The sequence below is a fragment of the Macadamia integrifolia genome, chromosome 8, assembly GCF_013358625.1.
Source record: "Macadamia integrifolia cultivar HAES 741 chromosome 8, SCU_Mint_v3, whole genome shotgun sequence".
Classification (NCBI taxonomy): domain Eukaryota; kingdom Viridiplantae; phylum Streptophyta; class Magnoliopsida; order Proteales; family Proteaceae; genus Macadamia; species Macadamia integrifolia.
In genome coordinates, this window is record NC_056564.1 from 7,441,911 (window position 1) to 7,466,494 (window position 24,584).

A 24,584-nucleotide genomic window follows, 5' to 3' on the forward strand; every position below is an offset into this window, starting at 1 on the left:
TGATGTCCGTACTTGTGTCTGGAGTGTCTCAATTAGGTCTTAGGCTTTTTTTTTTTTTTTGGTACCATCTCTTGATGTTTGCCTTTTTGGTTATGTTCCCTTCTCTTGAGAATGTAGACTATTCATCGTAGAGACAATAAGCACATACATAGGATTACTGTGGACAGTCTGGTGCCTAGTGGAACCTGACTACAAGATTATATGAACCAAAACTTGGTTTGTGTACCTAGACTTACTTTTTTGTTTTGGATGGTTAATAGTGAATGGTTCATTAGAAAGTTGATGAGTCGGATGTTTAAGGTCATCAATTTTGCCTTTTTGTTGGTCTGGGTTTCCTAAGTGCTCCACATTTAATATGGTTCCTATCCCAAATGTGTGTTCCCAACTTCCTAATCTACTCCCATCCCACTGGTAGATCTCCTTCTTCACTTTTTGATATGCATTCTAGATTTCTACAATTTATTTCATTGTTCCACCCTCTCTTATGGAGCCTCATGTGCCCCTTCTAGCCTCAACACAAAATATTGATAGAAAACTTCCCCTAGGCATCACGTGACATGAAGCAAAGTCACAAACAGGGAGTCAATTTTTTTTTCATTTGAACAATTACCATTTTTAATCTGCTTATGCCTGCATAATATGTTTGACACTGAATATGATGTTTCGATGCATGTTTAGGCTTGGTTTAGAGAACTTCCAACTGGGGTGCTGGATTCTCTCTCACCTGAGCAAGTAATGAATTGCCAATCTGAAGAGGAATGTGCTCAACTTGTCCGGCTCCTTCCGCCAATAGAATCTGCTCTGCTGGATTGGGCCATCAACCTGATGGCTGATGTTGTCCAAGAGGAACATCTAAACAAGATGAATGCACGAAATGTTGCAATGGTCTTTGCCCCAAACATGACTCAGGTGAGTGAGAATTTTGTACTTTTTGGGTTGTAGTGGCACTCATTTATTCAGATACTTGCACATTATCAACTTAGTGAAATTTTGTAATTTCTTTGACAAATTGTAATTAGATTTTTTTTTTCTACTGCATCATTTGTCTGGTTGTAAATTTGAGGTACCCATTTGTTACCCATGATCATTTCCGACAAAAGTGACAGAGATGCATATTTGTGCATTCAGGTGGTATTCACTTTTTACTAGATTTCTGCACTACTTAATTACATGTCTTGATTGCAGATGGCAGATCCTTTGACTGCATTGATGTATGCGGTGCAAGTTATGAACTTCCTGAAGACACTGATCATCAGGATGCTCAAAGAAAGAGGGGACTTGATCGTGGAGACAGATTCTGCTACCCGCCTAGAGCCATCTGATGAGAATGGTCATCACAGCCCATCACAGCTATGCCTGGAGGATCCAAACTATGTCAAAGAAGAGACAGAGAATATCTTTATTGCTGATGAACCTGTTTTAGAAACTCCCCCAGACTCTACTGAAGAAGATTCAATGACCAATGGTGGAGTTTGTAGTTTTCAAACAACTGTTGAGAATATCACTTCAGATGGAAATGGATCTTCTGTTAATTGCCGCTGTGAGGTTCTAGGCCGACTTGAATCTACAAATAAACAAGAGACAGGTGAAGTTAACAATCTAAGGGGTGTGGGTCAAGCTAATGCTTGCAAGAACAAAACTAGTCAATCAAGTAGTTCAAGTCTCAGAAAAGGGTCCAGAAGGTTTAATGGGCAGTCGGTGGTTCGGGTAGCTGGAGCAGTTGAGAAGTCGAAGGGCATCAGCATTATCAGCCGCATAAACTCAAGGACAGAGCGGGTTGAAGCATGGCGGTGAAGGAGGTGTTTTTCATTCTGGGGACCCAACCGATGTGGTTGATTTGAGTTTGTTTCATTTGGATATTAAAATGTAACTTGTTTGTGTATGGTTCATGTATGTTTTATTTGTTTCTGGTGTAGTTTCTCAACACACTTCCATGCCATGCCCACACTAACATTTCTTTGTTTGCTGAAACTACAATCCACATGTGGGGTGGAGCCCACCGATGGTTTTCATGCTTCCATCATCATTTCTGAATCTTGCATCTTCAACTTGGGATTAAATTTTTCTTCACCCATGGTGGCTAAAAGAGAATCTCTTCACTACTGGTGATGTAACTTTGTGGTTGGACTCTGGGTTCATCCTTAGATCTTATGATAGAAGAGATTCTCTCTTCACCCAAACTGTCTTTGACATATTATTGCAAATGGTTTGATATCATCACAGAATAAAATTCAGTTGTGCTCCAATCTCTCTGCTTCTATTTTTATTCTTTCTTAGAAGTCAGAACTTTTACTAATGAACCTCCCTTGATTTGAATCCGCCTGTAAATTCAGGATCCCCCACCCCCGCCTTTACTCCTGCAGGGTCATTCCGAGATAATGTTTGAGAAACCCAAGAAACAAAAATCTCACCTTAATTTGTCAACCACAAACTCTGCTGCTCAGGGATGTCTCTGTCTCTCTCATCATCATTGATCTATTTGTCTGGAGACAAGACTTGGACTGGCTTGTATCATGGGATGGGCCTGGGGGTGGCAGTAATTTGCTCCGAGAGGATCATAGCCTTACTGGATTTTCCCTTGTACCCTGTCATGACTGATGACCACTATTGCTGATGGAGGCTGAGAGGCTGAGACAGCCAAGTGGTTGTATCCAACACGCCATGTTTATTTTATGGCTATTATTGTCAAGGTTTTTGAATATGCACCACTTATCAGAATTTCCAAAAGACAAATTTGAGAGGGGCCCAGCAATATGGAATCTGTTTGGAATGCTATCCAACTATCCATCCAAGAGGTGTGGTTGCCTCTGAAGAAGACTGGGTAATGGGGCTAATACGCTATTATGGTATTAGAGTAACCTGCCAAGTTCTAGGCTCACTTTGGTAGAAATGTTTGTAGTAGTCCTAAACACTTAACAAAAAGATCTGTTTGGAATTGTGGCATCCTTTGTATCGGAAAAAAATCGTATGTAATTTTGATCTCGTACAATTCCGTGTAATACCACCTTTAGGGGGTGACACGTGTATTGATACCAATGCAATGGTCCAGATCTGATTTAAATGTCTCTTCACTGATTTAATGTTTTATTAGTTGTATCAGAGGTATTAATACACGTTTCACCGCCTAAAGGTGGTATTGTACAGAATTATACGAGATCGGAATTGCAGACGATTTCAACCCCCCTTGTACCTTAAGTGTTCGAAAAAAGTTTTGGCCGGCTGAACGGTCCAAAAGTTGTCCAACCCTCTAATGCCAGCATACTAGACGGCCATAACGAGTGCAAGGTGAGTGGGTCTTCTTCGATTCCCAGTATCTGTATTCTCTGTAAGGGTATGGCAGTGTTGGGATCTTGTTGCTTTTTTCTTTTTTTTTACTTTTGGGTGGTAGATGTTTCATCATAATCAGATACAAAGGTTGATGATGATTGGATAAAGAAGCAAATCTGGGTTGAGTTATGGGCCCTAGATGTACACTATAATCTTGTGCAGATCCTTTTATTCCCATCGCAAGGCCCACATTGAATTTTTTTCACATTTTCTAATCTCATGGGTCCATATGGAGGATACCATTTTCCAACACATCATATGGATAATATCATTTTCTAAGCCCTCGTTGGTGGAGGCAGATTCTTTCTTACACTTGGCTGCCGTTGCTTCAAATCAAAATTTCTGATTTAAAGCAACAAATCAGACCTCACGCATTATAGGATATTCGAATCAAACAACATTGTAGGGTTTGGTGTACCTCTTTAGTGCTGCAATTAAATCACCTCTAACGGTTCACAACACTTGAACACTAAACCATCAATACTTTGTGGAGAAGAACACGGTAGAATCCTTCCCCAAATGAGGGCAACAACTAACACACACAAACAAAAAGAGAGAGAGAGAGATTTTGGGAGAGCTCTAAATCTCATAAAATTGATATGAGCTATTGTGATTTAAATGGTCAAACAAGATTCATTTCCTTTTTGGATTCATGTGCCACTCATTATTGAAGGAATTTGTATTTCCTTTAAAACTTCTAAAAGGATAATAAAGGAAATCAGCTGTTTGAGAATCTATGTGGATCATTTTAATCCCACATCAAGGGTAGGAAAAGTAAAGGAGATTGAGTTGCATGGTTTTCAAGCAGAACCATTTTTTAACGTCTCTTTGGCAATAAGATGGGATTATATATTTAAAAGAATATAAACATAATACAGCCCTACTGTACACATTTTAAATGCGAATTAATTAACAAAGGATCAAATGAGCTTGAAATTTTTATTTCTAGAAAGGTTTTATCTTCCACTATTTAACATGTCAAGTTTCAATTCAAATAAACGTGACATTGTAGCAAAACAAGGCACTTAACAAATTGAAAGATTATAGGAACTCCAGATATGTGCATGGACAAACATAGGACTACATTATATGCTTTGATTTCAAGGGTTTTTTTTTTTTTTCTTGGACGGCGAGGGGTGGGGTTGGTGGGGGAGGAAGATTTCAACTATATTTGAATTTTTTATTGGTTCCCAAATTTCCGAAAAGTTGGAGTTAATACATCATTTGAGCTTTTGACACTATTATCGTATTTCATGACTCAGACGGAGTCACGAGGTCAAAGCTGAAGTCTTCTTCTCCTTATATAATAGGATTTTATAAATATAAAAAAAAAGGTCATCAGTGACAGTCGAATCGGCTTATCCAACCGATTCCTCAAATTAATAATCGACTTTAACCGATTCATTACCGATTCCAAGTTTTAAACCTTGTACGGGAACTCTCTCTTTCCAAGTTTCAAAGAAGATTTAACCATTTATGAGAAACAATAAAAGAAAAAGGAAAAAATAAAAACGTGATTTTAACCATAAAAAAAAATTAATGAAAATTTCCTTACCAAGGAACAATCACCAAACACGGTTCAAGAGATGAGCGGAATCAGTTGCCGTCCAATTCCAATAAAATCGGCAAGAATCCAATGACCTATAATCACCAGAAGCTAATTATTTCCTTAAAAATAGAGAAAGAGAGAGAGGGTCAACGCGTCGAGGAGGCAGGAAGAAGGAGAAAGGAGCGGGGTGTGTGTAACAGGTTTCCTGATTCTTCCATGCCACGTGGCTATACATTGGCCGTTTGGTTGCATAGATAGCTGCCTTTCTTTCCATTATCCCTTTTTCCGTGTTAAAACCCACCTGTAACCTCTTTCTCTCTCTCTCTCTCTCTCTCTCTACTGTTCTTCTTGATCCTCTTCTTGATCCTCTCTTTCTCTCTTAAGTCCCCTTATGTTCCCAATCTATATATAGTATATCCACACTGTATACACACCACTTCTCCATCTTCATCATTATCTTTACTAACAGAAACGTAACTTCTTCTTCTCTCTCTTTCTCTGTAAAAACAAGCAGCGAAACCAACCAAAGCCATGGCTACCTGTGACAGCTTTCACCAGATATTCGAGAAACCATTACCTGAGAATCCAACACTAATCGAGGCCTTAACGCAATGGAATCGCCACCAGATGATGAAAGCAAGGAAACCCATCGACCTCTCCTCCTGTGAGATCTTCGGCGAGCTTCACTTTCACGAGAAGAACAACAATTCTGATTCTTCTTCTTCTTCGTCTCCTCACTCACCCTTTTCCTTTCAGTCCCTCTTGATTGAAGACAAACATGACAATGTTGATGAGAAGGAGAAGGAAAACCTATCGCCATCATCATCCTCGACTTGGTCTTCTTCTTCGTCATCATCGTCGTCGTGCACCGTAGACCATCACAACCAGTACGAAGGCTTCTCCAGCAAGAGTTCGGAAAGCCTACAACTCTGTACCGAAGGTCTCGGATCTGAGAGTGCCGACGACGTCGAGGACTCTACTTCCACTATCCCCAACAAAGAGGAATTCGTTTCTGATTACAGTAATACCAACGAAGAAGAAGAGGTGGAGGAGGTGATGGGGAAATCGAGTTTCACGATGCATTCTTTGTCCTCTCCGGACAGGGGCAGCATTAATCACTTCCGCCGGGAGTCATATTCTTGCAGATCCGTCTCCAGGACCAACTCCTTCATCCATTCAGGTTCAGGTTTAGGGGCCCCTTCCTTCCCACCTCCGATTTCTTCCATTGGGAGGAGTGGGAAGCCCTGGGTTTGCTTCCGATCCTATCGCCGTGACGGCAGGTTCGTCCTCAAGGAGATAAGGATCCCTACCCAGGAGTTCCTTAGTGCTTGTCGGGAAGATGGACGCCTTAGACTTCACTTTGTCCAACCTGACGAAGAAATCCCAGAAGAAGAAGAAGAAGAAGAAGAAGAAGAAGAAGAAGAGGATGAAGAAGAAGAAGAAGAAGAAGACAATGTCGTTGATGAAGAAGTTGTGGTTGTCGAAAAAGGAGGACTCAGAAAATATTAAGCTGAAGGCAACTGGTAATGCCAAGCTAAAAATTATCAATTATATTTGTCAGAATCCCTTTTGCCCTTTCCTACTCTTTCATGGAAGAATATCATCCAATATTTTATTGATAGAAACTCTGCACTTTCTATAGCCCTTTTTTTTTTTTTTTTTTTTTTTTTTTTTTTCTTTTCATGTTCCCAAGCAAAGGTCAAAAAAGAAAAGAAAACATTTTCTTTTTATAATTCTTTTTTAAAATTTGGAGAATTATCCTCTTTCTTATTGAATTTTGAGAGAACAAAATCACTTTTGATGTTAGGATTCAGAATCAAATCGGTTAATCCCGACATTGATGTTAGTCGAATCTTTTAATCCTTTTTTAAATAGCCTATTATTCATGGTTAGTGAGTTAGTCAATATATTTTTTTTACTCATTAATTAAATAATAATAAATTAATGAAACTTAGCTCATGGAACAAGACTCTAAAGTTTATTTGAATCATAGAAAAAAAGAAAAAAAATTATTGAAAAAACAACTTCATGTATCTTAGAAAATCTTTGATTCTTTTTAATTCAAATTTCTAAGTTTCTACGTCATTTTGGCTAATCCTGGAAGCCAATCTCATGCCCCATTCCAGAATCTTAAATTATCTAGTTAGTTCCATCTAAAAAACCATGTACAAGTTACCCAAAAAAGCCCCTCTGAGTTAAAACTTAAAAGAGTGGCAAAAGAAGGTAATTGATGAAAATTTTTATTCCATAGGGGCAAGAGGGTAATTTCACCTAGATAGAATTACTTATTTTTCAGTCTCCAGCCCCTGTAGTGGGAGCCTCACTCTCTTATCCTCAGCCTCCATGTCACAGTATGGTTCTCATCCAGTATTTGATCTACACACACTTGGACTCCACTCAAACCTAAGTCGATTAACTTGAAAAAAACTCATCGTTTATCTACACTGTGAAACTCAACAGTAGTTACCCTCTCACCCTCACCGTAATTAGTTCAAAGGACTGTTAATTTAATCATTCTTGAACCAACAACATTGGGGTTCTGAAAATCCCAGCCCAACACTGAATCTACCACCTCAGATGGGCCCAGGCTCAGGCCTGAACCCGATTCAAGATGTGAAAAAGTCAACCTTGACGTGCATTAGGGTTGGGTGGGTTGACACTGATTGGCCCTCATCATGGAGATACAAAGGGGAAAGGGAAATGCAGGCTTGAGTTGGGTTGGATTGAATCAAGAAGAGAAGAGAAAGAGAGGAAGAAGTAGAAAATAATAATTAGGAAAATTTACAGCACCACCCCTTTGAGAATGCCACAATGATAAAACCACCCCCTCTGTTTCTCTAAATTATTCTCAGACCTCCTACCGTAAGTCAATGTTAAGTGTGAAGTTAAAATGATCATTATACTCTCCCCATCCCTTCCAATCTCTCCTCCTTCGCTTTTCTCGAAGAGCTTATTATTTTCGACGCTAACCTCACTGGAACTATCCCCGTTGATATTGGAGACTGCCCTTCGCTCGCAATCCTCGACCTCAGCTCCAACAGTCTCGTGGGTAGCATTCCTGCAAATATTGGTAAGCTCAGGAACCTCCAAGACTTAATAGAAGGGAATTACATTGACATACATATTTACTAAACCTCCATTTAAGACAAAACCGGGTCAAAAACACGAGATGGAATAATTAGTTTATAGAAACCCTAAATCCACAATAAATAGGACTACAAAATAAAACCCTAATATGGTTGCAACTTGTGACTCAAAGATCTTAAGAAAGGGACGGAACGGAACTAATCCCAAAGATTTGAAGAAGGAAAAGGTAAATTTCTATCCATCTACAAAACGACTCCTGCTTGAATAGATCAGTAACAATAGGAGGAGATATAAAAGCATAAAGATTCTCATCCCACCAGCTCACGGGTAAGATTCCAGCCGAGATTGGGAACTGCATTAGCCTTCAAAATATTCTTCTCTTAGATAACCGTCTTGGGGGTTCTCTACCACCGGAGCTCAGAAAACTATCTAGCCTACAAGTCCTTCGTGCCGGAGGGAACAAAGATGTTGTTGAAAAAATCCCAGATGAAATCGGTGATTGCGGAAACCTAACTGTATTGGGTCTCGCAGACACCCAAATTTCTAAGTCATTGCCTGCTTTCTTCTCTTAGATAACTGTCTTGGGGGTTCTCTGCCACCAAAGCTCGAAAAACTGTCTAGCCTGCAAGTACTTCGAGCCGGAGGGAACAAAGATGTTGTCGGAATGGGACCAAAACCTATCGATTTGGATAAAGAAATATTAAATTATGATAAGGGTATTTTTGGTACTTCTTATTTCATAAAGACATTTTGGTATTTAAATTAAAATATAGTTGCTGGCATCAGCAATTATAGTATGGGGTGGCGCCCTAAATTTCCCTAATAATTATTAATGAACAAAATAAAGGGGAAAGCTGCGGAGTCTGCCAGCCAAATTTCGTTTCTTATGATATTTATTCTCAGTACCTGATCCTGACTCCTCCCCACAGACCCACCTAGTTTTGTTTCAATTGAATGTGATAAATTAATGAGATATGGTTTAGGTTCCAATCTATGGCGATGTCGTTGTTGTTGGAGTTGGGATCTTTGACGAATATTGGATGATGGGGAAGAGCATCTGGAATATCTCCTTCAAATCTTACACCAAACAAGGCGGAGAAGATAATAATAACTAGCTGATATATAAATGATCAACCTTTTGGAACGATTTGGATGTTTCCCTTCACCAGCAAAATACTATTTCTTGAGGACAGGGAATTGCTGAAACCAAGCTTTGCCACCACCTCACTCCACCTTACTGCCTTAACCATATATCTATATACAGCGATAGCTTCAAATCATAGAAAACCTATCAAAGAATAGATTGTTGTTTGATTCGAGTGTCTCCGTCGTCTGTTCTCCCGACGCGTTCCTGTTTTGGCAGTAAACGGCCACCGTATAGAAAGAGGAAACCTGAGGTTGCCATATCTGCTGAAGTTTCAAAGAATAAACACAGCTCTGTGGGGTCTAGCCCACGAGCTGGGTCCCAAATTTTTTATTCCACAGCTTAATTTCCAGTTAAGAAAAAGGGGGTGGGAGTGGGAAATAGATTTTTGAGAAGTGTTTTTTTCTCAATAGGGTTTTCAAGCTTTTAAGAAATTAAATCAGATCAGACTTGAAGCCTCTTGAAAAAAATAAAAAGAGAGATTCCTGCAGGACTATTACTCAGCTCACAGGGTAAGACGATTGATTTGGCTTGTTTCTCCTGTCTCCAACCTCAAGATTATCTATTGGAGAGCAGGAACTGTTGTGGCTTTACTAATGAATCATCTTCAACTTATTGGAAAGTTTATTTTGTGTTTCTGGAGCAAAGAAAGACCATAGTTTGTTGGTTTTGGGTTTCTCAAGGAAAGATCATATTTTGTTAGTGATCTGTGCGGCAATCTCATATCTCATATATGTTTTTAGTCTCGTATCTCATATATGTTTTTAGAGAGAAAGAACCATACCCATCTACCATTCCCTATGCCCAAACACAACTGGGTGTGAAAAGACCCAACTGGCCCCTTTTGCTAGGTATGTTTTCATGAACAGAGGGGGCCGCAGATGGACAGAATTCCTTCCACCTTTTTTTTCTTCTTCATATTTTGTTGTAAACCTCAAGTAAAACTAATGTACAATTGCTTAATTAATGAATCTCTCTTGGATTTATCCCATGGTTTTTTCCTTTGGCAATGAAAGCGTTATTTGGATGGCACTAAGAACAATAATAGTTTGGATTGTTTAAACCCTTCCACAACACTCGGCCCAATTTTATATCATCAGACTATATGCTTCCGTATGTAATGGTTAAAACGGCAGTTGGACTGGTTAAACAGCCCACTACTAGACAGGTTCATTTACAAACCAAGTATAATTATATCCCAAAGCAGATGCCATAATCTGGTGTTCCTGCTGTTTTAAAGATCAATGGATGGCTCTTGGGTCGAGTAAAATTTTTCTGGACTCTCTTCCAATATGGCTTGAGAGGGCAATGGATGATCTTCTTGTGTAATCCTCCTCTTGTATAATGAAGCAAGTGTGGTGAATTTTTTCAACCAAAAAGTTGTAATGAGAAGATACACAATGAATGGTTGCTAACAATTAGTTGAACTGCATTGCAGCCTTGCTACTTATGGGTCTTACTAGTCATCCTACTATTACAGGATAATAGATTTCAGCTTCTAAATATTAGCATACAGATTTCTCCCATAACAACATGCCAATTAAAGAAGATAGGAAGGAGTCTTGGAAAACCAAGCCACCTGACAACTAAAGAGGATATATCTCAATCATAGTTCATTCTTTTTCTTCCAACAAATTGACCAGTAAGAGTACACATTATTAAAGCTTCTGGTTGATTACCTCCACAACAGAGAAGAAAACGAGTTGGCACAATTATCAAAGATCTTTATTGCTGCCATCTAATGTTAAAAGGACTTTGTATAGCTCTGGACGCCGATCCCGAAATACACCCCAACTGTGTCTCTTGGACTTGATCTTATCTAGATCAAATTCTGCAACAAGAACGTCTTCATCTTTATCATTTGCAATTGCCACAATTTCACCACTGGGCCCTGATCACACGATTAAAAATTAGGAAGCAAGTTATATATTCTCTATCAAACATGCTGCAGAATACCAGGGGGAAAACGATAGAAATCAGTGTTTAAAACAAAACCGAAAAAAAAAAGGCACCTGCAATGAAAGAGTTTCCATAAAATGTAATCTGACTGTCACCATGTTCGGTCTTGATTATCTCTTTTCCTATCCTGTTTGAAGCTACTAGAGGTACCTGAGTTGTCAAAAAATGGTCAGCTTCTGTTTAAGGACACGCCATCAAGCTCCACCAAATAATAGAAATTTCTTCATCGGAAAAAAAAAAAAATATATATATATATATATATATATACACCAGAACAGAAATTGATAGGCCACTCGTAATGTGGCCACAGAACAGAAATTGGTAAGAAAGATGATATTAACCAATGGATCAATTTTGACAGTCATTTAGAACACTAACCCCTAATCACTGAAAAGAATGTGACTAGTAGGATTACAGGTTCTCATTTACACTCACAGCCTTAAATAAAGGAAACTCATATTTTTATGGCCCGGAACAATGAGGTGGCTCGCCAATTTGGGGGGGAGGGGGTTAACAGTAGGGAAATACAGCAATTTAGACATAGAAGAATCAACTCGTTCTGACAACCAGGAGACACAAACTAGACTTAAAATTGACCAAACTACTTTAAAACATTTTCACTGACAAAAAAGAAAACATTACCAGATTAGCCCCAGCATGCCCTTGCATTACTCGCTTCCAATGATCACGTGAATCAAGTCCTTGATCCTGTGGTTCAGAACCAATAGCAGTGGGATAAAACAGTATCTCCGCACCTTGAAGAACCATAGCTCGTGCAGCCTCTGGAAACCACTGATCCCAGCAAATGGCTGCCATAAAAAAAGTAGCAAATAATAAACATTTCCCCACCACATTCTTGTCAGAAACAGTAACTAAAGAAAAATACACATCTTTTGTTTCCATAAATTACCAAATGTATTTCAAAAAATTCAAAGGAACTTCTTATGTTTCCATTCAATCAAATGCACTCTTACAACATTTCCTAAAGATGATCTACAAGCAGGGACATAGACCCCATCGGATCCATGTAGCCGACCCCACTTAGTTGGGAGAAGGTTATGGCTGTTGTTGTTGTTGTTGTTGTTGTATCCTGCCTCTACAAACAGAGGCAGGATACATGAGGTGCACAGTAAGGAAGGCAGGAAAAACAAGCAAAACCCCTGTATAAGCATCGTATCTATGTGTATGCATGGGGTAGATCATCCTTGGGGGAGTAACCAATGTTGCCATGAGTGGCTCTATCAAATTAGGAGCACCATCAATGCCAGTTCTGAAATCAACTTTCTTACCTATTCCAATCTTGGCAAACTTGGTTTCAAAGACCTGTTTTCCACAGCATCAAGATTGTCGTAAGTATCATAATCTAACCCAAACCACCAGCTGAAAATCTATGTTTAAGTTAGGAGTGTAAGTACAGAAGACTCCCACCTTGAAGCCAGTATCACCTGGATTAAAGTAGAACTTCTCCTGGTAACCTGAAGAGGACAACAACTGTTAAGGTTGAACGATGATGAGGGTAAAAATTGCTTCGAGGGAAACCCACAGAAAATGCACTTGCCTGGTCCATCAGGGATATGGGATTTCCTATACAGACCAAGATCCGTACCATCAGCATCAATCACTGCTACTGAATTATAATGAGCATTGTTGGCCTCTTCAAAGAAGCTTACTGGTATCACCACCCCGAGCTCTCTTGCAAGTTTCTGCATCCTGCCCAATATGCACATACACTTGAAGAATAAGGTTTTACTGGATAATCAAACCCATGGTGTAAAAACCTGTCATATGAAATAGTAGTATGATTACATTACAGAAGCACCACTAAGGTAAAGCATGCAGTCGGGCAGCCAGTAAGAGCGGAAGACATTTAACATGTTAGAGCCCACGTCAACAACTAATTTTTGTTCATGCTAATTCCTTCCCAGACAGGAATTTTTTCCAACAGATCAGATCGTACCATTATGATAATCTAATGTCAAATCTCCAGCCCAGGAGATATGGTTCTAACTTTCTCTTAAATGTTAGTCTGAACTATAAGTCGGTGATCTTTACATATTCCAACTGGTACCTACATTAACTCAAAGACAGCATATGGAAAGTCTTATTGCAATCTGATATACCTTTGAATTGTAGGGTGGCCTTTATAAGGTTTTGCACGTTGAAAGAAATCTTCCCTTTGAGCTTGGCAGAAATAATAGCCCTCAAATAGCTCCTGAAGACAAAACAATAGGTATGAACAGAGACCAATGCAATACCAAGATGATAATCACTGGTAGAACCAACAATTGTTCTTAGCCTGAAAACAGGCCTAATAGACCTAAAACCAGTAAATAAATGGGGGCACATCCTTTAGCCCCATGAATCCACATGATCTCACTCTTTTGATTGGCTTTGTACCAAGTTTTTTTCCAATTTTCATATAATTACACAAATAACAGATTTACTATTATAAGATCCAATTGGACCAATCACTCTGAGTTCACAAAAGGATATCATGACTCCCTATAAACAATTTATTCTAAAATAGATACAATTTGAGCCAACTCTTATAATTAAAGCTAGATAGTTATTTATATATAAACCAAAACTTTCAAGAAGCAAAATCAAACAGAACAGTTTACTAAAGAACCAGAAATTAATCCCACAAAGAACATGTAAACTGAACAAAATGAATCCTATTTGATGCTTAATTTAGCATATTACTATCTATGCAGTCTTGGTTTTGTACTATTCAAGCGGCTTAAAAGCTCATGGTTTATGAATGTGCACCTGAATGAGAACAATACTTGCACCCTTCCCATGAGCAGCACGAACCAACCTGCATAAAGGCTGGTGGTCACTTCAAGCTAGCAGACTAAATAGGAAATATCTGAAATCCATGGGAGGAAGGGCAAATGGATAATATGAGACCACAGTAGTGGTTGACACTTGATAGTCCAATCATCCAGTCCAAACAGTCTAGGCCTCGACATGAAAATAAGTAATAATTTAAAATTTTGAATCAGAAAATTATGACCAGATAAGAACATTCTTGCCCAAAAGATACAATTGTCAGATGGACAGTCAATTAAGTAAATCAACATTGACCAAGCCCCAGTGGGCAACGGTCTAAAGTTGCAGTCCAATGATCACTGAGGATGCAAAGAATATGAAGGTAGAGAACTCTTGATATTAAACCCCCAGGTAACAGGAGGAAAAAAAATCCAGGTATGGTAAAGGACTTCATTTAATCCAGGTAATACATCTCGTTTATAGAACCAATTTCAAAACCAGGGAGAGGTCGAAATAAAAGCCCAAAACTTCAAAATTAAAAGCTTCAATCACATGATCTTTGAAACTAGCCGTCTCTACGCTAACTAGATTCAATGTAGACCCAGTATTCGTTTACAGAGTAATTAAATATCAATATGCTGAGCAAAGGGGTAAGAAAAATCAGTGGTATTCATTAGAATCTCGCGAACATGTATTTGATCGGTTTCATTTCAAATGTCCATAATTCAATTTACGGGGTCCATTGACGTAAAGCTTAAGAGATTTGAAAAAAAAAAGGGTCCATTCGCCATGGAAGTAGAGTTTTAGAGATACCCATATCTCATAAAGAACGAGTTAGTTGATGTCTGGAAGTGTTATCTCATAAAGAACGAGTTAGCTGTGCATAAGGTCTGGAAGTGTAGACGATGAAATTAAGGATGTGGGTGACCCAAAATTTAACCCTTTCTACCTTCCATAATTTCCATTTAATTAAAGCCCTAGGAAACACATCGGAGAAAACCCCCTCAAGAATCGAGTTCAAAACATGCCACAGAACCGATAACAAAGAGGACGAAGAGAAGAGTTGTCGAATTAGCAAGCAGAGAAACAGCAAGTGCTTGCAAACATTCATATTAGTACTTCCAAGCTCCAATACAAAGAAAAGCAAATAGATATAAATAAGGAAAAGAAAAATCTAATACCTCTCGGCTTTATCGGCATTGGATGAAACTTCATCGGAGCAAGCAAATTGCAGAGCTGCTACCACCACCACTCCCCTCCCCTTCTCCATCGTTTTTCGCTCTCCTGCGTATCCGATTCCCTTTCACACTGAACGGTGAGTGACCACACTCAGCACTCGACCCTCTCGTCTGACTCTCACCATCTTTTTCCGCTGAAACGCCCGCCTATTGCCTAACTGTGGGGCCCACATCCTCCACCATGAGTATGGGGCGTCGAGATTCGTTAAATCGCAAAGTATTCCTTCTCAGACTTCACATCTGTTGTATGTGTGGGTAAAGATGGAGAAAGATCTCACGAATCTCACACCAGTTAAGTAGCACAGCCAGAAAGTTGCGCCACAGAGGAACCCCACCCAAACTGGGGGCTGGGCAGGCCCTCACGGCCTCACCCTCCCAGAAATAGAATTGCATGGCAACTCAGAGAGGTTTACAGCTAATGGGGAATGTCTCTATGGCACCTCTATAGATGTATTTAAAATTTTACACCTTGTCTTTCCAAAATTTCTTTAAATTGAAGTTTATAAAGGTTTTAAAAAATAATTTGAACGTCATTTCTCTTTTTTTGGTAATGTCAAATACAAATATTGACCAAATTACATGTCACATCTGCAATATCTTGCGTGGTGAGGGCATGATTTGTCATTGTCTTCTTGTAAGCAGCTATTACTGTGGCTACTATTAGAATACACATTTTTTGCTGAAGATGTCTCAGAATAAACATGTGAAAGTCCTAGACCTGGCTACAACTCTATCTCATGTTGCCAATTAAGAGAGGGACTTTAGCAATTACAAGCATCAATTTGGTAATCAACCAAGTGCTCACATATTACAGCCAATTTAATCAACTGCATTTACACGGTAACAAATTATATTACTGAGAACCTCAGATACCACCAGAATCCAAGTAGCCTTTCAGAAACAGGGTGCAAAAAACAGGGCAGATAGCCAGATAGTATAGGATCCTACATATCAGTGCCAATCTCCATTTACAAGAATTACTTTTCCTATATATATACAAAAAAGCAGTAGCAACCATCTCTTTCTAATGCCACTTAACATTTGAAACCTCTGCAAACCATTAGCCATAGTAATATGATGAGTGCAAGAATTGCTCCTCCAACCATCAGCTTGAGTCTGAGATTTTGCAGCCACATCCTCCGCCGGAGTTGTCTACCTTGCCTCTGAAAGCTATCTGCCTATAATCATATAACAGAAAACCCACACAAAGGTCAAACATTATAAACTCTCAAAATCACCTCGAAAGAATAGTATCACAATGGCTCAAAAGTACCTGGAACTGAAGGTTTTCTGTTTTATCCACCAGAAGTTCGATCTTTTCACCACGATCCAATACCTGAAACACAGTTAACAGGTTTCACTATATTAGTTTCAAAGATTCAAAATATTCTTCATTTCCCAAGTTGGACTAGACCAGCTGGTTAAACAGGGTTCCAAAGGCAACAATTAACATTTGGAGGGTTCTTGAGTATTGTTTACAAATGGCGATACAATCAACCAGAAATCAACTTCCAGTCCTAATCTTTTGAGAAGCAAAATTATTCTCAAAATAGTACGCCAAACCAAAGAGCTGATATTTGATTTTGAAGACCATATAGGTATCCATGGCTTGAAAAAATATTAGACAGATGGGCAAAGTGAAAGGTTGCAGGTAGACAAACACAAGAAAAGACACAGATTTAAGATTTAGTTTGAGTCAACAATAGGATTTTCCTGATATAACAAGGTCGAAAAGGCTTGCTGATTTGTTAATTACAGCAGTCTGCAATAAGGAAAGAAAGAGAGAAGAAAAGACGAAAGAGAAAAGACAAGGGGCTGTTCTGGAACTGTGAACAGTACCGCTGATCAGTAATTTGGAGAAAAGAGAAGAGGGGTAGGGGGGAAGAGCTCACACACACTTTCACAAATAAACTCTTATTCAACTTCGTCATTTGAGAGGGGGTTACATCCTTATATAAAAAATAAAAGTAGAAACCTAGTAAACTTTGAACACTTTTAACAACTGGATATAGTCTTAACAATATTAAACAACTAATAAGTAACCTAATGGACTGAAACACACACACTAACAAGATTAGCATTAATAACACTAACCTAGATAAACTACTAGACTAAAACTACTTCACCCTAGGACTAAGAGCACCCCACATACTACAATATTTAAAATTAAAAGACTAAATTCATATACCCCCTATGGACCTAAAATTTGGGACGTACGATTGAGCCCAAATACAAATAAAACATCCACGTGAATATGCCACATCCACATGCTAGCTCTTAGAAAATGGAAAGTTCTATTCTTGTTCCAGTTATCAGGCAACATATATTGACAAGGACATGTGTATCTTAGGTGATGTAGATAAGTCACTTGGGCTTATTTTATTGCAAATAAGCCTTGGGTTGTGTCATATATGTATTGGGTCTTTGATTCCATGGGTTTTCTTTAAAATGGGCAACTTTAATAGGCCTAAAATATGGATAGAAGGTAGAAAAACGGGATTTAATTCATTAGTTTAGTTAGTTGCTATTTAATTCAATAAAGGCCCATTAGGCCATTGGTCGGTTCTAAAGTCCTGTATGGACTATTAGTTAGTCCTACTCCATGTTGGAGTCATAAAGTCAAGTCCTAGTCCTATTTTGAATTACTAGTTGTGGTAGAAGTGTCTAGTCCTATTGGGAAACTAGCTCCTAGTAGTAGTTTGATTACTATTCTGTCCTCTATAAATAGAAGAGCCTATGTACTTATAATTTCAGATTTGAATGAATGAATTATTGAGTGATTACTCTTTAGCTAAAACAAATGTTATTGAGAGATGAGATGCCTAAACCTTTGAGGGGTGTGATACCCAAAACCTGAGGGGTGAGATACCCATTCTTTTATTCTCTTTCACCCTTCTCAAACCTCCATCGATTCTTCTTTTTCTATTTTTATTTTCTTTTTATTGTTATTAGAAGTTTAGACCTATTAAAGCATACAAAACCAGAATCAGTCAATCAAAGAGTTCTTGTTCTTAAAGCCAATCGACCCTCATTGTTGCCCAAGTTTGAGATCTGATCTGCAGATCCTTTGGAGGACTGATTCTATACTCTAAGAAGATCAATCGATCCTCTCTTGGAGATTATCTGAAGAAGACAAGTTGTTCTTGCAGAATTCTTCACATTCTCTCTCCTAGGTCTGAAAATCAAACAAACGCATAACTCCATAACCAGCCATCAGAAACCCTTCATATTTGGGGGTTTTTGTACCCTCCCTAGGGACTATCTACACCCAAAAGTGCAGCTCAATCGGACTCCCACAGACTTGGCCGTACCTTTCTCTCTCCAACTCTATAGAAGGTCTTTCTCTCTCCTATCGGGTTGGGTTTTGAGCTGGTTTTGCTCCTATATGGGTATTGTATCCTTGGGGATTTATTTGATGATATTAATTCTTTGTTTCTTGCTCCTATTTGTATTGTTTGGGATTATAAACTGCGGAGTTAGTTACTTGTAATCTACTCCTGCATTATTAGGCCCCCCATTAAATGCTAGACTAACAAGCAGTTAAGCTTGATATCTAGGTATGCAATTATGCATGAAAAGCATAAATCAATTACACATGGAAACCAGGGGGAAAAAAGACCCACACAAGAATGATACGAATTTAATGAAATTATGCAATACAATTGTTAAGATGTCCCACCCATAGTTGTCAAGGCGTCGCCAAGGCGACGACTAGGCGTCCAGGCGGTTTGCCTGGGGCCTAGGCGACAGCCGCCTTGTTGCACTGCATTTCGCCTTGTGTTTCGGCACTTATTTATGCCAAATATCATTCAAGTAAATGTTTTTAATATTTGTTATTTTTTAATATTTGTTATTTCATTTACTTAAGATATTATTCATAAATAAGCAAATACCCCATGTTTGAATCCAATAAAAATAGTTTAAAAATCAAATTCCAAAAGGATAAAAAGTCAACCCCCCAGTCCAAGAACAAAAACTGGATTTTGGTTATTGGGACGATTTTCAACTTTTAAATGTTAGGGTTTTTCTCAATTATGAAAATTTTATAAATTCTATCATGTTAAAACATTGCTAAAAACCAAAAGTCCGATAAAATAATATTTTGTTTTGATATTCATAGAATTATTTTCATTCAGGCGATTTTAACAGTATTCGCGCACTTAAAAATAAGTTTGACTGAAGCATAACTTTGTTATTGCAACTCATATTTAAGTAATCTTAGACTTGTTAGAAAGTTGGTTTTATGTTATAACTAATACAAAAAACCTCATGTAAAAATAAAATCATTTGACCAGTCAAACTTATTATAGAATAAGAGCATTTCTCTAAATGTTGATTTTTTATAACTTAATATGACTTAATGTTAATTTTTTTATGATTTGATGCGGCTAAATGTTGATTTTTAATAACTTGATGTGGCTTAATCTTGATTTTTTATGATACAAGGTATATATAACTTACTAAATAATGTTAGAAAATAGGAAAAATAAAAAATAACACTTGTTCGCCTAGTTCGCCTTAAGGTGGGCGCCTTCTCGCCTAAGCGCATAGACAACCCTCCACCGCATTGGTTCGCCTTGGCGCCGTGACAACTATGGTCCCACCAGAATCATGACAACAAAGCATCACATACAACATGTCTCGTTAGGTGCTGATCTCAGGATCTTTTCCAATTAGCATTTTTTGGATACACGTACCGTAGTTCTAAAATTTTTATGGTTTTCCTTTAGTTCGACCCCTTGTCCTCAATTGCATTATTTCCTTCATCAGAACAAAGTAAAATAGCATATATCTTACAGAATATATCACTTCTAGCCGCCAACAGAAAATATACAACAAAGTAAAATAGCATATAGCTTTATAGAATATAGCACTTCTTGCCTCCAACAGAAAATGTACATAAATACAGAGCTAAATGCTTGGGAGAACAAGAAATAGATGTTGAATGCTTACAGTTGGAGGCATAATCTGAGTCCCTAAGATCAAATTCTAAAAAAAATGTTTATTTTTTGTCTAAACATTTAGAGAAGTCTGAATATTTAAAACAGAACAGGTTTCAAAAAGGAAAAAAAAGCACCTTTTCGATGTTGTCCATCATTACCCCTTTGACCTCTGTTATTTGAGCCTTCAGCTTGGACAGCTTGCTTATCTCTTCTGGATGGCTCATGCAATATTGCATATGTTCCTTAAGCCGGGGCCTGTTCAGCATAACACAGATTATCAAATCAATAAACAAACTGAAATGGCAAATACCATTACATGCATAAACTATTAACACATACCCAAATTCTCTGTCGAGACTGTAAGCAATATTAAATCTGTCTTCAAATAAATCGTCATCGTCATCATCAGCAAGTGGGTGTGTGCTATCACTGTCAATGCTTGCACCATAATGCTGTTTAAAATCATCCTTCACTCGCTCAAGTAACACGAAGGGCATGCTCCTCCCAACTGCTTCATCAGCAACAAGAAGGAAGACTGCAGTACCAAATTACGATATAATTAAACATGACATCAGCTAAGAAAGGAGCTCAATCACCAAAGATTGGAAGGGAATAACTCATACCAAATCCACTATCAATGAGGAAGTTGAATGTGTAACCATCACATGAGTAGGTGTATTTACTGCTATTTGAAGGCAGTTTCTGCAAGCACTGAATTGCAATGGTGCTGAAGTTCCCAGAGAACGATGTGTGCTCCGCTAGTACTATGTTCCCCTTTGCAACAAAACTATATATTAATCCTCTTTGACTCATGGCTCAGTTATGTGGCTTCAAATATTCCAAGACCTACAAANTCCTATTTTGAATTACTAGTTGTGGTAGAAGTGTCTAGTCCTATTGGGAAACTAACTCCTAGTAGTAGTTTGATTACTATTATGTCCTCTATAAATAGAAGAGCCTATGTACTTATAATTTCAGATTTGAATGAATGAATTATTGAGTGATTACTCTTTAACTAAAAAAAATGTTATTGAGAGATGAGATGCCTAAACCTTTGAGGGGTGTGATACCCAAAACCTGAGGGGTGAGATACCCATTCTTTTATTCTCTTTCACCCTTCTCAAACCTCCATCGATTCTTCTTTTTCTATTTTTATTTTCTTTTTATTGTTATTAAAAGTTTAGACCTATTAAAGCATACAAAATCAGAATCAGTCAATCAAAGAGTTCTTGTTCTTGAAGCCAATCGACCCTCATTGCTGCCCAAGTTTGAGATATGATCTGCAGATCCTTTGGAGGACTGATTCTATACTCTAAGAAGATCAATCGATCCTCTCTTGGAGATTATCTGAAGAAGACAAGTTGTTCTTGCAGAATTCTTCACATTCTCTCTCCTAGGTCTGAAAATCAAACAAACGCACAACTCCATAACCAGCCATCAGAAGCCCTTCATATTTGGGGGCTTTTGTACCCTCCCTAGGGACTATCTACACCCAAAAGTGCAGCTCAATCGGACTCGCACAGACTTGGCCGTACCTTTCTCTCTCCAACTCTATAGAAGCTCTTTCTCTCTCCTATCGGGTTGGGTTTTGAGCTGGTTTTGCTCCTATATGGGTATTGTATCCTTGGGGATTTATTTGATGATATTAATTCTTTGTTTCTTGCTCATATTTGTATTGTTTGGGATTATAAACTGCGGAGTTAGTTACTTGTAATCTACTCCTGCATTATTAGGCCCCCCATTAAATGCTAGACTAACAAGCAGTTAAGCTTGATATCTAGGTATGCAATTATGCATGAAAAGCATAAATCAATTACACATGGAAACCAGGGGGAAAAAAGACCCACACAAGAATGATACGAATTTAATGAAATTATGCAATACAATTGTTAAGATGTCCCACCAGAATCATGACAACAAAGCATCACATACAACATGTCTCGTTAGGTGCTGATCTCAGGATCTTTTCCAATTAGCATTTTTTGGATACACGTACCGTAGTTCTAAAATTTTTATGGTTTTCCTTTAGTTCGACCCCTTGTCCTCAATTGCATTATTTCCTTCATCAGAACAAAGTAAAATAGCATATATCTTACAGAATATATCACTTCTAGCCGCCAACAGAAAATATACAACAAAGTAAAATAGCATATAACTTTACAGAATATAGCACTTCTTGCCTCCAACAGAAAATGTACATAAATACAGAGCTAAATGCTTGGGAGAACAAGAAATAGATGTTGAATGCTTACAGTTGGAGGCATAATCTGAGTCCCTAAGATCAAATTCTAAAAAAAATGTTTATTTTTTGTCTAAACATTTAGAGAAGTCTGAATATTTAAAACAGAACAGGTTTCAAAAAGGAAAAAAAAGCACCTTTTCGATGTTGTCCATCATTACCCCTTTGACCTCTGTTATTTGAGCCTTCAGCTTGGACAGCTTGCTTATCTCTTCTGGATGGCTCATGCAATATTGCATATGTTCCTTAAGCCGGGGCCTGTTCAGCATAACACAGATTATCAAATCAATAAACAAACTGAAATGGCAAATACCATTACATGCATAAACTATTAACACATACCCAAATTCTCTGTCGAGACTGTAAGCAATATTAAATCTGTCTTCAAATAAATCGTCATCGTCATCATCAGCAAGTGGGTGTGTGCTATCACTGTCAATGCTTGCACCATAATGCTGTTTAAAATCATCCTTCACTCGCTCAAGTAACACGAAGGGCATGCTCCTCCCAACTGCTTCATCAGCAACAAGAAGGAAGACTGCAGTACCAAATTACTATATAATTAAACATGACATCAGCTAAGAAAGGAGCTCAAACACCAAAGATTGGAAGGGAATAACTCATACCAAATCCACTATCAATGAGGAAGTTGAATGTGTAACCATCACATGAGTAGGTGTATTTACTGCTATTTGAAGGCAGTTTCTGCAAGCACTGAATTGCAATGGTGCTGAAGTTCCCAGAGAACGATGTGTGCTCCGCTAGTACTATGTTCCCCTTTGCAACAAAACTATATATTAATCCTCTTTGACTCATGGCTCAGTTATGTGGCTTCAAATATTCCAAGACCTACAAAATCTGTCCACCAGTTCCATAATATGTGGCCACAAAAGAACAAACACAAACACAAAAATCCTTAGGTTAGCAGGTTTGAATTTAACTTAATCATGACTCAACATGCATTGTAGCCTCTGCTAGTAACACAAACATATATTCTGTTTCCCAGAGTTAAAATAGGAGCTCTAACCCATGTCCAATAAGTCACTTTTGTACAGACAACGCTGTCAAATGGTTCTATAATACCCTAACCTAGTGATACATGTTCCAACATAGTTAAGTTCAAAACCAAAAAAGAGGAAAAAAAAAATGAAAAAACAAACAAATTCAATTATAATAATAAAAATAGGCAAGTTATGAGAGGGACAACGAGTATGCTGCAATGGAATTTCATAAGGAAAGCTGCCAATTCAAGCTATAGAACAAGATGGAGAAACCGTAACAGAACGGCACATTCATTAGTAGATTTCATTTCCCTACTTTCCTTTCTACCCCAACTCCCTAAAAAAAACCCCTTCATATAATTCTCGAAAGAACAATTAAACAAGAAAAGAACCAACTAGCGCCCAGTGAACTCAGTAGTCACAGAATTAATCTATTAACTTAAAATCTCACACCAATAAAGCTAAAAAAACGATTAGGAAAATTTTGAACAAATGACAAAGCGAGATTCAGTACGCGGCGAGCAAAGCAACAGGATTCAGACCAAGATAGATGGAACAAATTAAACAAACATTTTACAGAGAAAAGGAGATACAGAAACCAAAACCTAGATCTTGGCATGTCGAAAGATACAGAAACTTACGGTAAGAAAACGAGGTGTCGTTGGAAAAAAAAAAAAAAAAAAAAACTATCAACCTGGGAATTTCCAGAGCAAATTGTATCCAAAGGCGAGTTGAAGAAGATAAAGGAAATAAAGATCCTACAAGAAAAAGCCTGTGAGTGTGTGTATGAGGAAGTAAGGTCAAACCTGAAACCCTTATTTGATGCGTGGTGGCTAAGAAAACGGGGAAGTGGAGAGACTCTGTAGTGGGGCTCTGTAGATTAACCGCATAAACATTTGGGTTTTACTTTCGACTTAAAATGGCAAAAGCAAAGGGAAGATGAAAGAAATAGCGAACTGTCAAAATCATATCAATTGAAGTATTGAACCCCAAGTCCCCAGATTCTTTTCTTTCGCCAGAAGCGTACTCTCTAGGGTTGCCTATTGTGGTCTGAATCGCCCGGTTAACTCCCACCAACTAGCTCCTATGCGGGTTCAATGAACGGTAGGTTCAGATGGTTTCCTTTTTCTCTTCCTATTCTAACCTTTTTCATGCCACCATGGTCCAATATAGTCCCAACGTTTGCCACATGGCAAGTTAAGTGGGGCCCAAACATTATAGAAATATAAAACCTTTTAGTGTTTTACTCACAAAATGAAAAAAATATATATTAAAAAATGACCCAGTATTTCTTCACCCATTGTGAGAAAAGAATCTCTTCAATC

General features: G+C 38.1%; 3 protein-coding genes across 8 annotated transcripts in view; 1 reads left to right on the plus strand and 2 right to left on the minus strand.

Annotated features, from left to right (window-relative positions):
• LOC122086529 (rho GTPase-activating protein 5-like) overlaps positions 1–2,026 on the plus strand; it is a 6,805-nt gene extending 4,779 nt beyond the window's left edge. For both annotated transcript variants that reach the window (XM_042655414.1, XM_042655415.1), the window contains exons 5-6: positions 679–909; positions 1,186–2,026. In XM_042655414.1, coding sequence (XP_042511348.1) covers positions 679–909; positions 1,186–1,794 — 840 coding nt within the window. In that variant the 3' untranslated portion in view covers positions 1,795–2,026. The remainder of the gene's footprint in view (positions 1–678; positions 910–1,185) is intronic.
• Positions 2,027–10,512: 8,486 nt separating this feature from the next.
• On the minus strand, positions 10,513–15,332 carry LOC122085727 (N-carbamoylputrescine amidase). The gene is made up of 9 exons (XM_042654251.1): positions 15,020–15,332; positions 13,836–13,884; positions 13,187–13,278; positions 12,625–12,776; positions 12,495–12,541; positions 12,356–12,389; positions 11,709–11,875; positions 11,120–11,216; positions 10,513–10,998 (listed from the first exon to the last, which is right to left on the minus strand). The coding sequence occupies exons 1-9, from the start codon at positions 15,106–15,108 to the stop codon at positions 10,823–10,825; spliced, it is 903 nt and encodes a 300-aa protein (XP_042510185.1). The 5' UTR covers positions 15,109–15,332; the 3' UTR covers positions 10,513–10,822.
• A 562-nt stretch (positions 15,333–15,894) lies between these two features.
• LOC122087416 (vesicle-associated membrane protein 727) lies at positions 15,895–24,331 on the minus strand. Of its 5 annotated transcripts, none has more exons than XM_042656547.1 (6): positions 23,954–24,331; positions 22,885–23,116; positions 22,601–22,796; positions 22,396–22,516; positions 16,350–16,412; positions 15,895–16,254 (listed from the first exon to the last, which is right to left on the minus strand). In XM_042656547.1, the coding sequence occupies exons 2-6, from the start codon at positions 23,072–23,074 to the stop codon at positions 16,111–16,113; spliced, it is 714 nt and encodes a 237-aa protein (XP_042512481.1). In that variant the 5' UTR covers positions 23,075–23,116; positions 23,954–24,331; the 3' UTR covers positions 15,895–16,110. The 5 variants fall into 5 exon arrangements, with proteins under 5 accessions (XP_042512481.1, XP_042512479.1, XP_042512478.1 ...); XM_042656545.1 differs by having other exon boundaries at positions 24,066–24,330; XM_042656544.1 differs by lacking the exons at positions 22,396–22,516; positions 22,601–22,796; positions 22,885–23,116 and adding exons at positions 20,154–20,274; positions 20,359–20,554; positions 20,643–20,872 and having other exon boundaries at positions 24,064–24,325.
• Positions 24,332–24,584: the final 253 nt, after the last annotated feature.

Bases quoted from the DNA above. Each gene is read 5' to 3' on its own strand.
- LOC122085727 (XM_042654251.1), bottom strand. From the start codon at position 15,108: ATGGAGAAGGGGAGGGGAGTGGTGGTGGTAGCAGCTCTGCAATTTGCT. The intron at 11,876-12,355 runs GTAAGAAAGTTG...TTTTTATGGCAG, and splicing joins GTTTGCCAAGATTGGAATAG to CCATTTGCTGGGATCAGTGG. The intron at 11,217-11,708 runs GTAATGTTTTCT...TTGACAACTCAG, and splicing joins GGCATGCTGGGGCTAATCTG to GTACCTCTAGTAGCTTCAAA.
- LOC122087416 (XM_042656547.1), bottom strand. From the start codon at position 23,074: ATGAGTCAAAGAGGATTAATATATAGTTTTGTTGCAAAGGGGAACATA. The intron at 22,797-22,884 runs GTATGAGTTATT...TTGGTACTGCAG, and splicing joins CCTCATTGATAGTGGATTTG to TCTTCCTTCTTGTTGCTGAT. The intron at 16,413-22,395 runs GTGCTTTTTTTT...ACTGTGTTTCAG, and splicing joins TGATGGACAACATCGAAAAG to GTATTGGATCGTGGTGAAAA.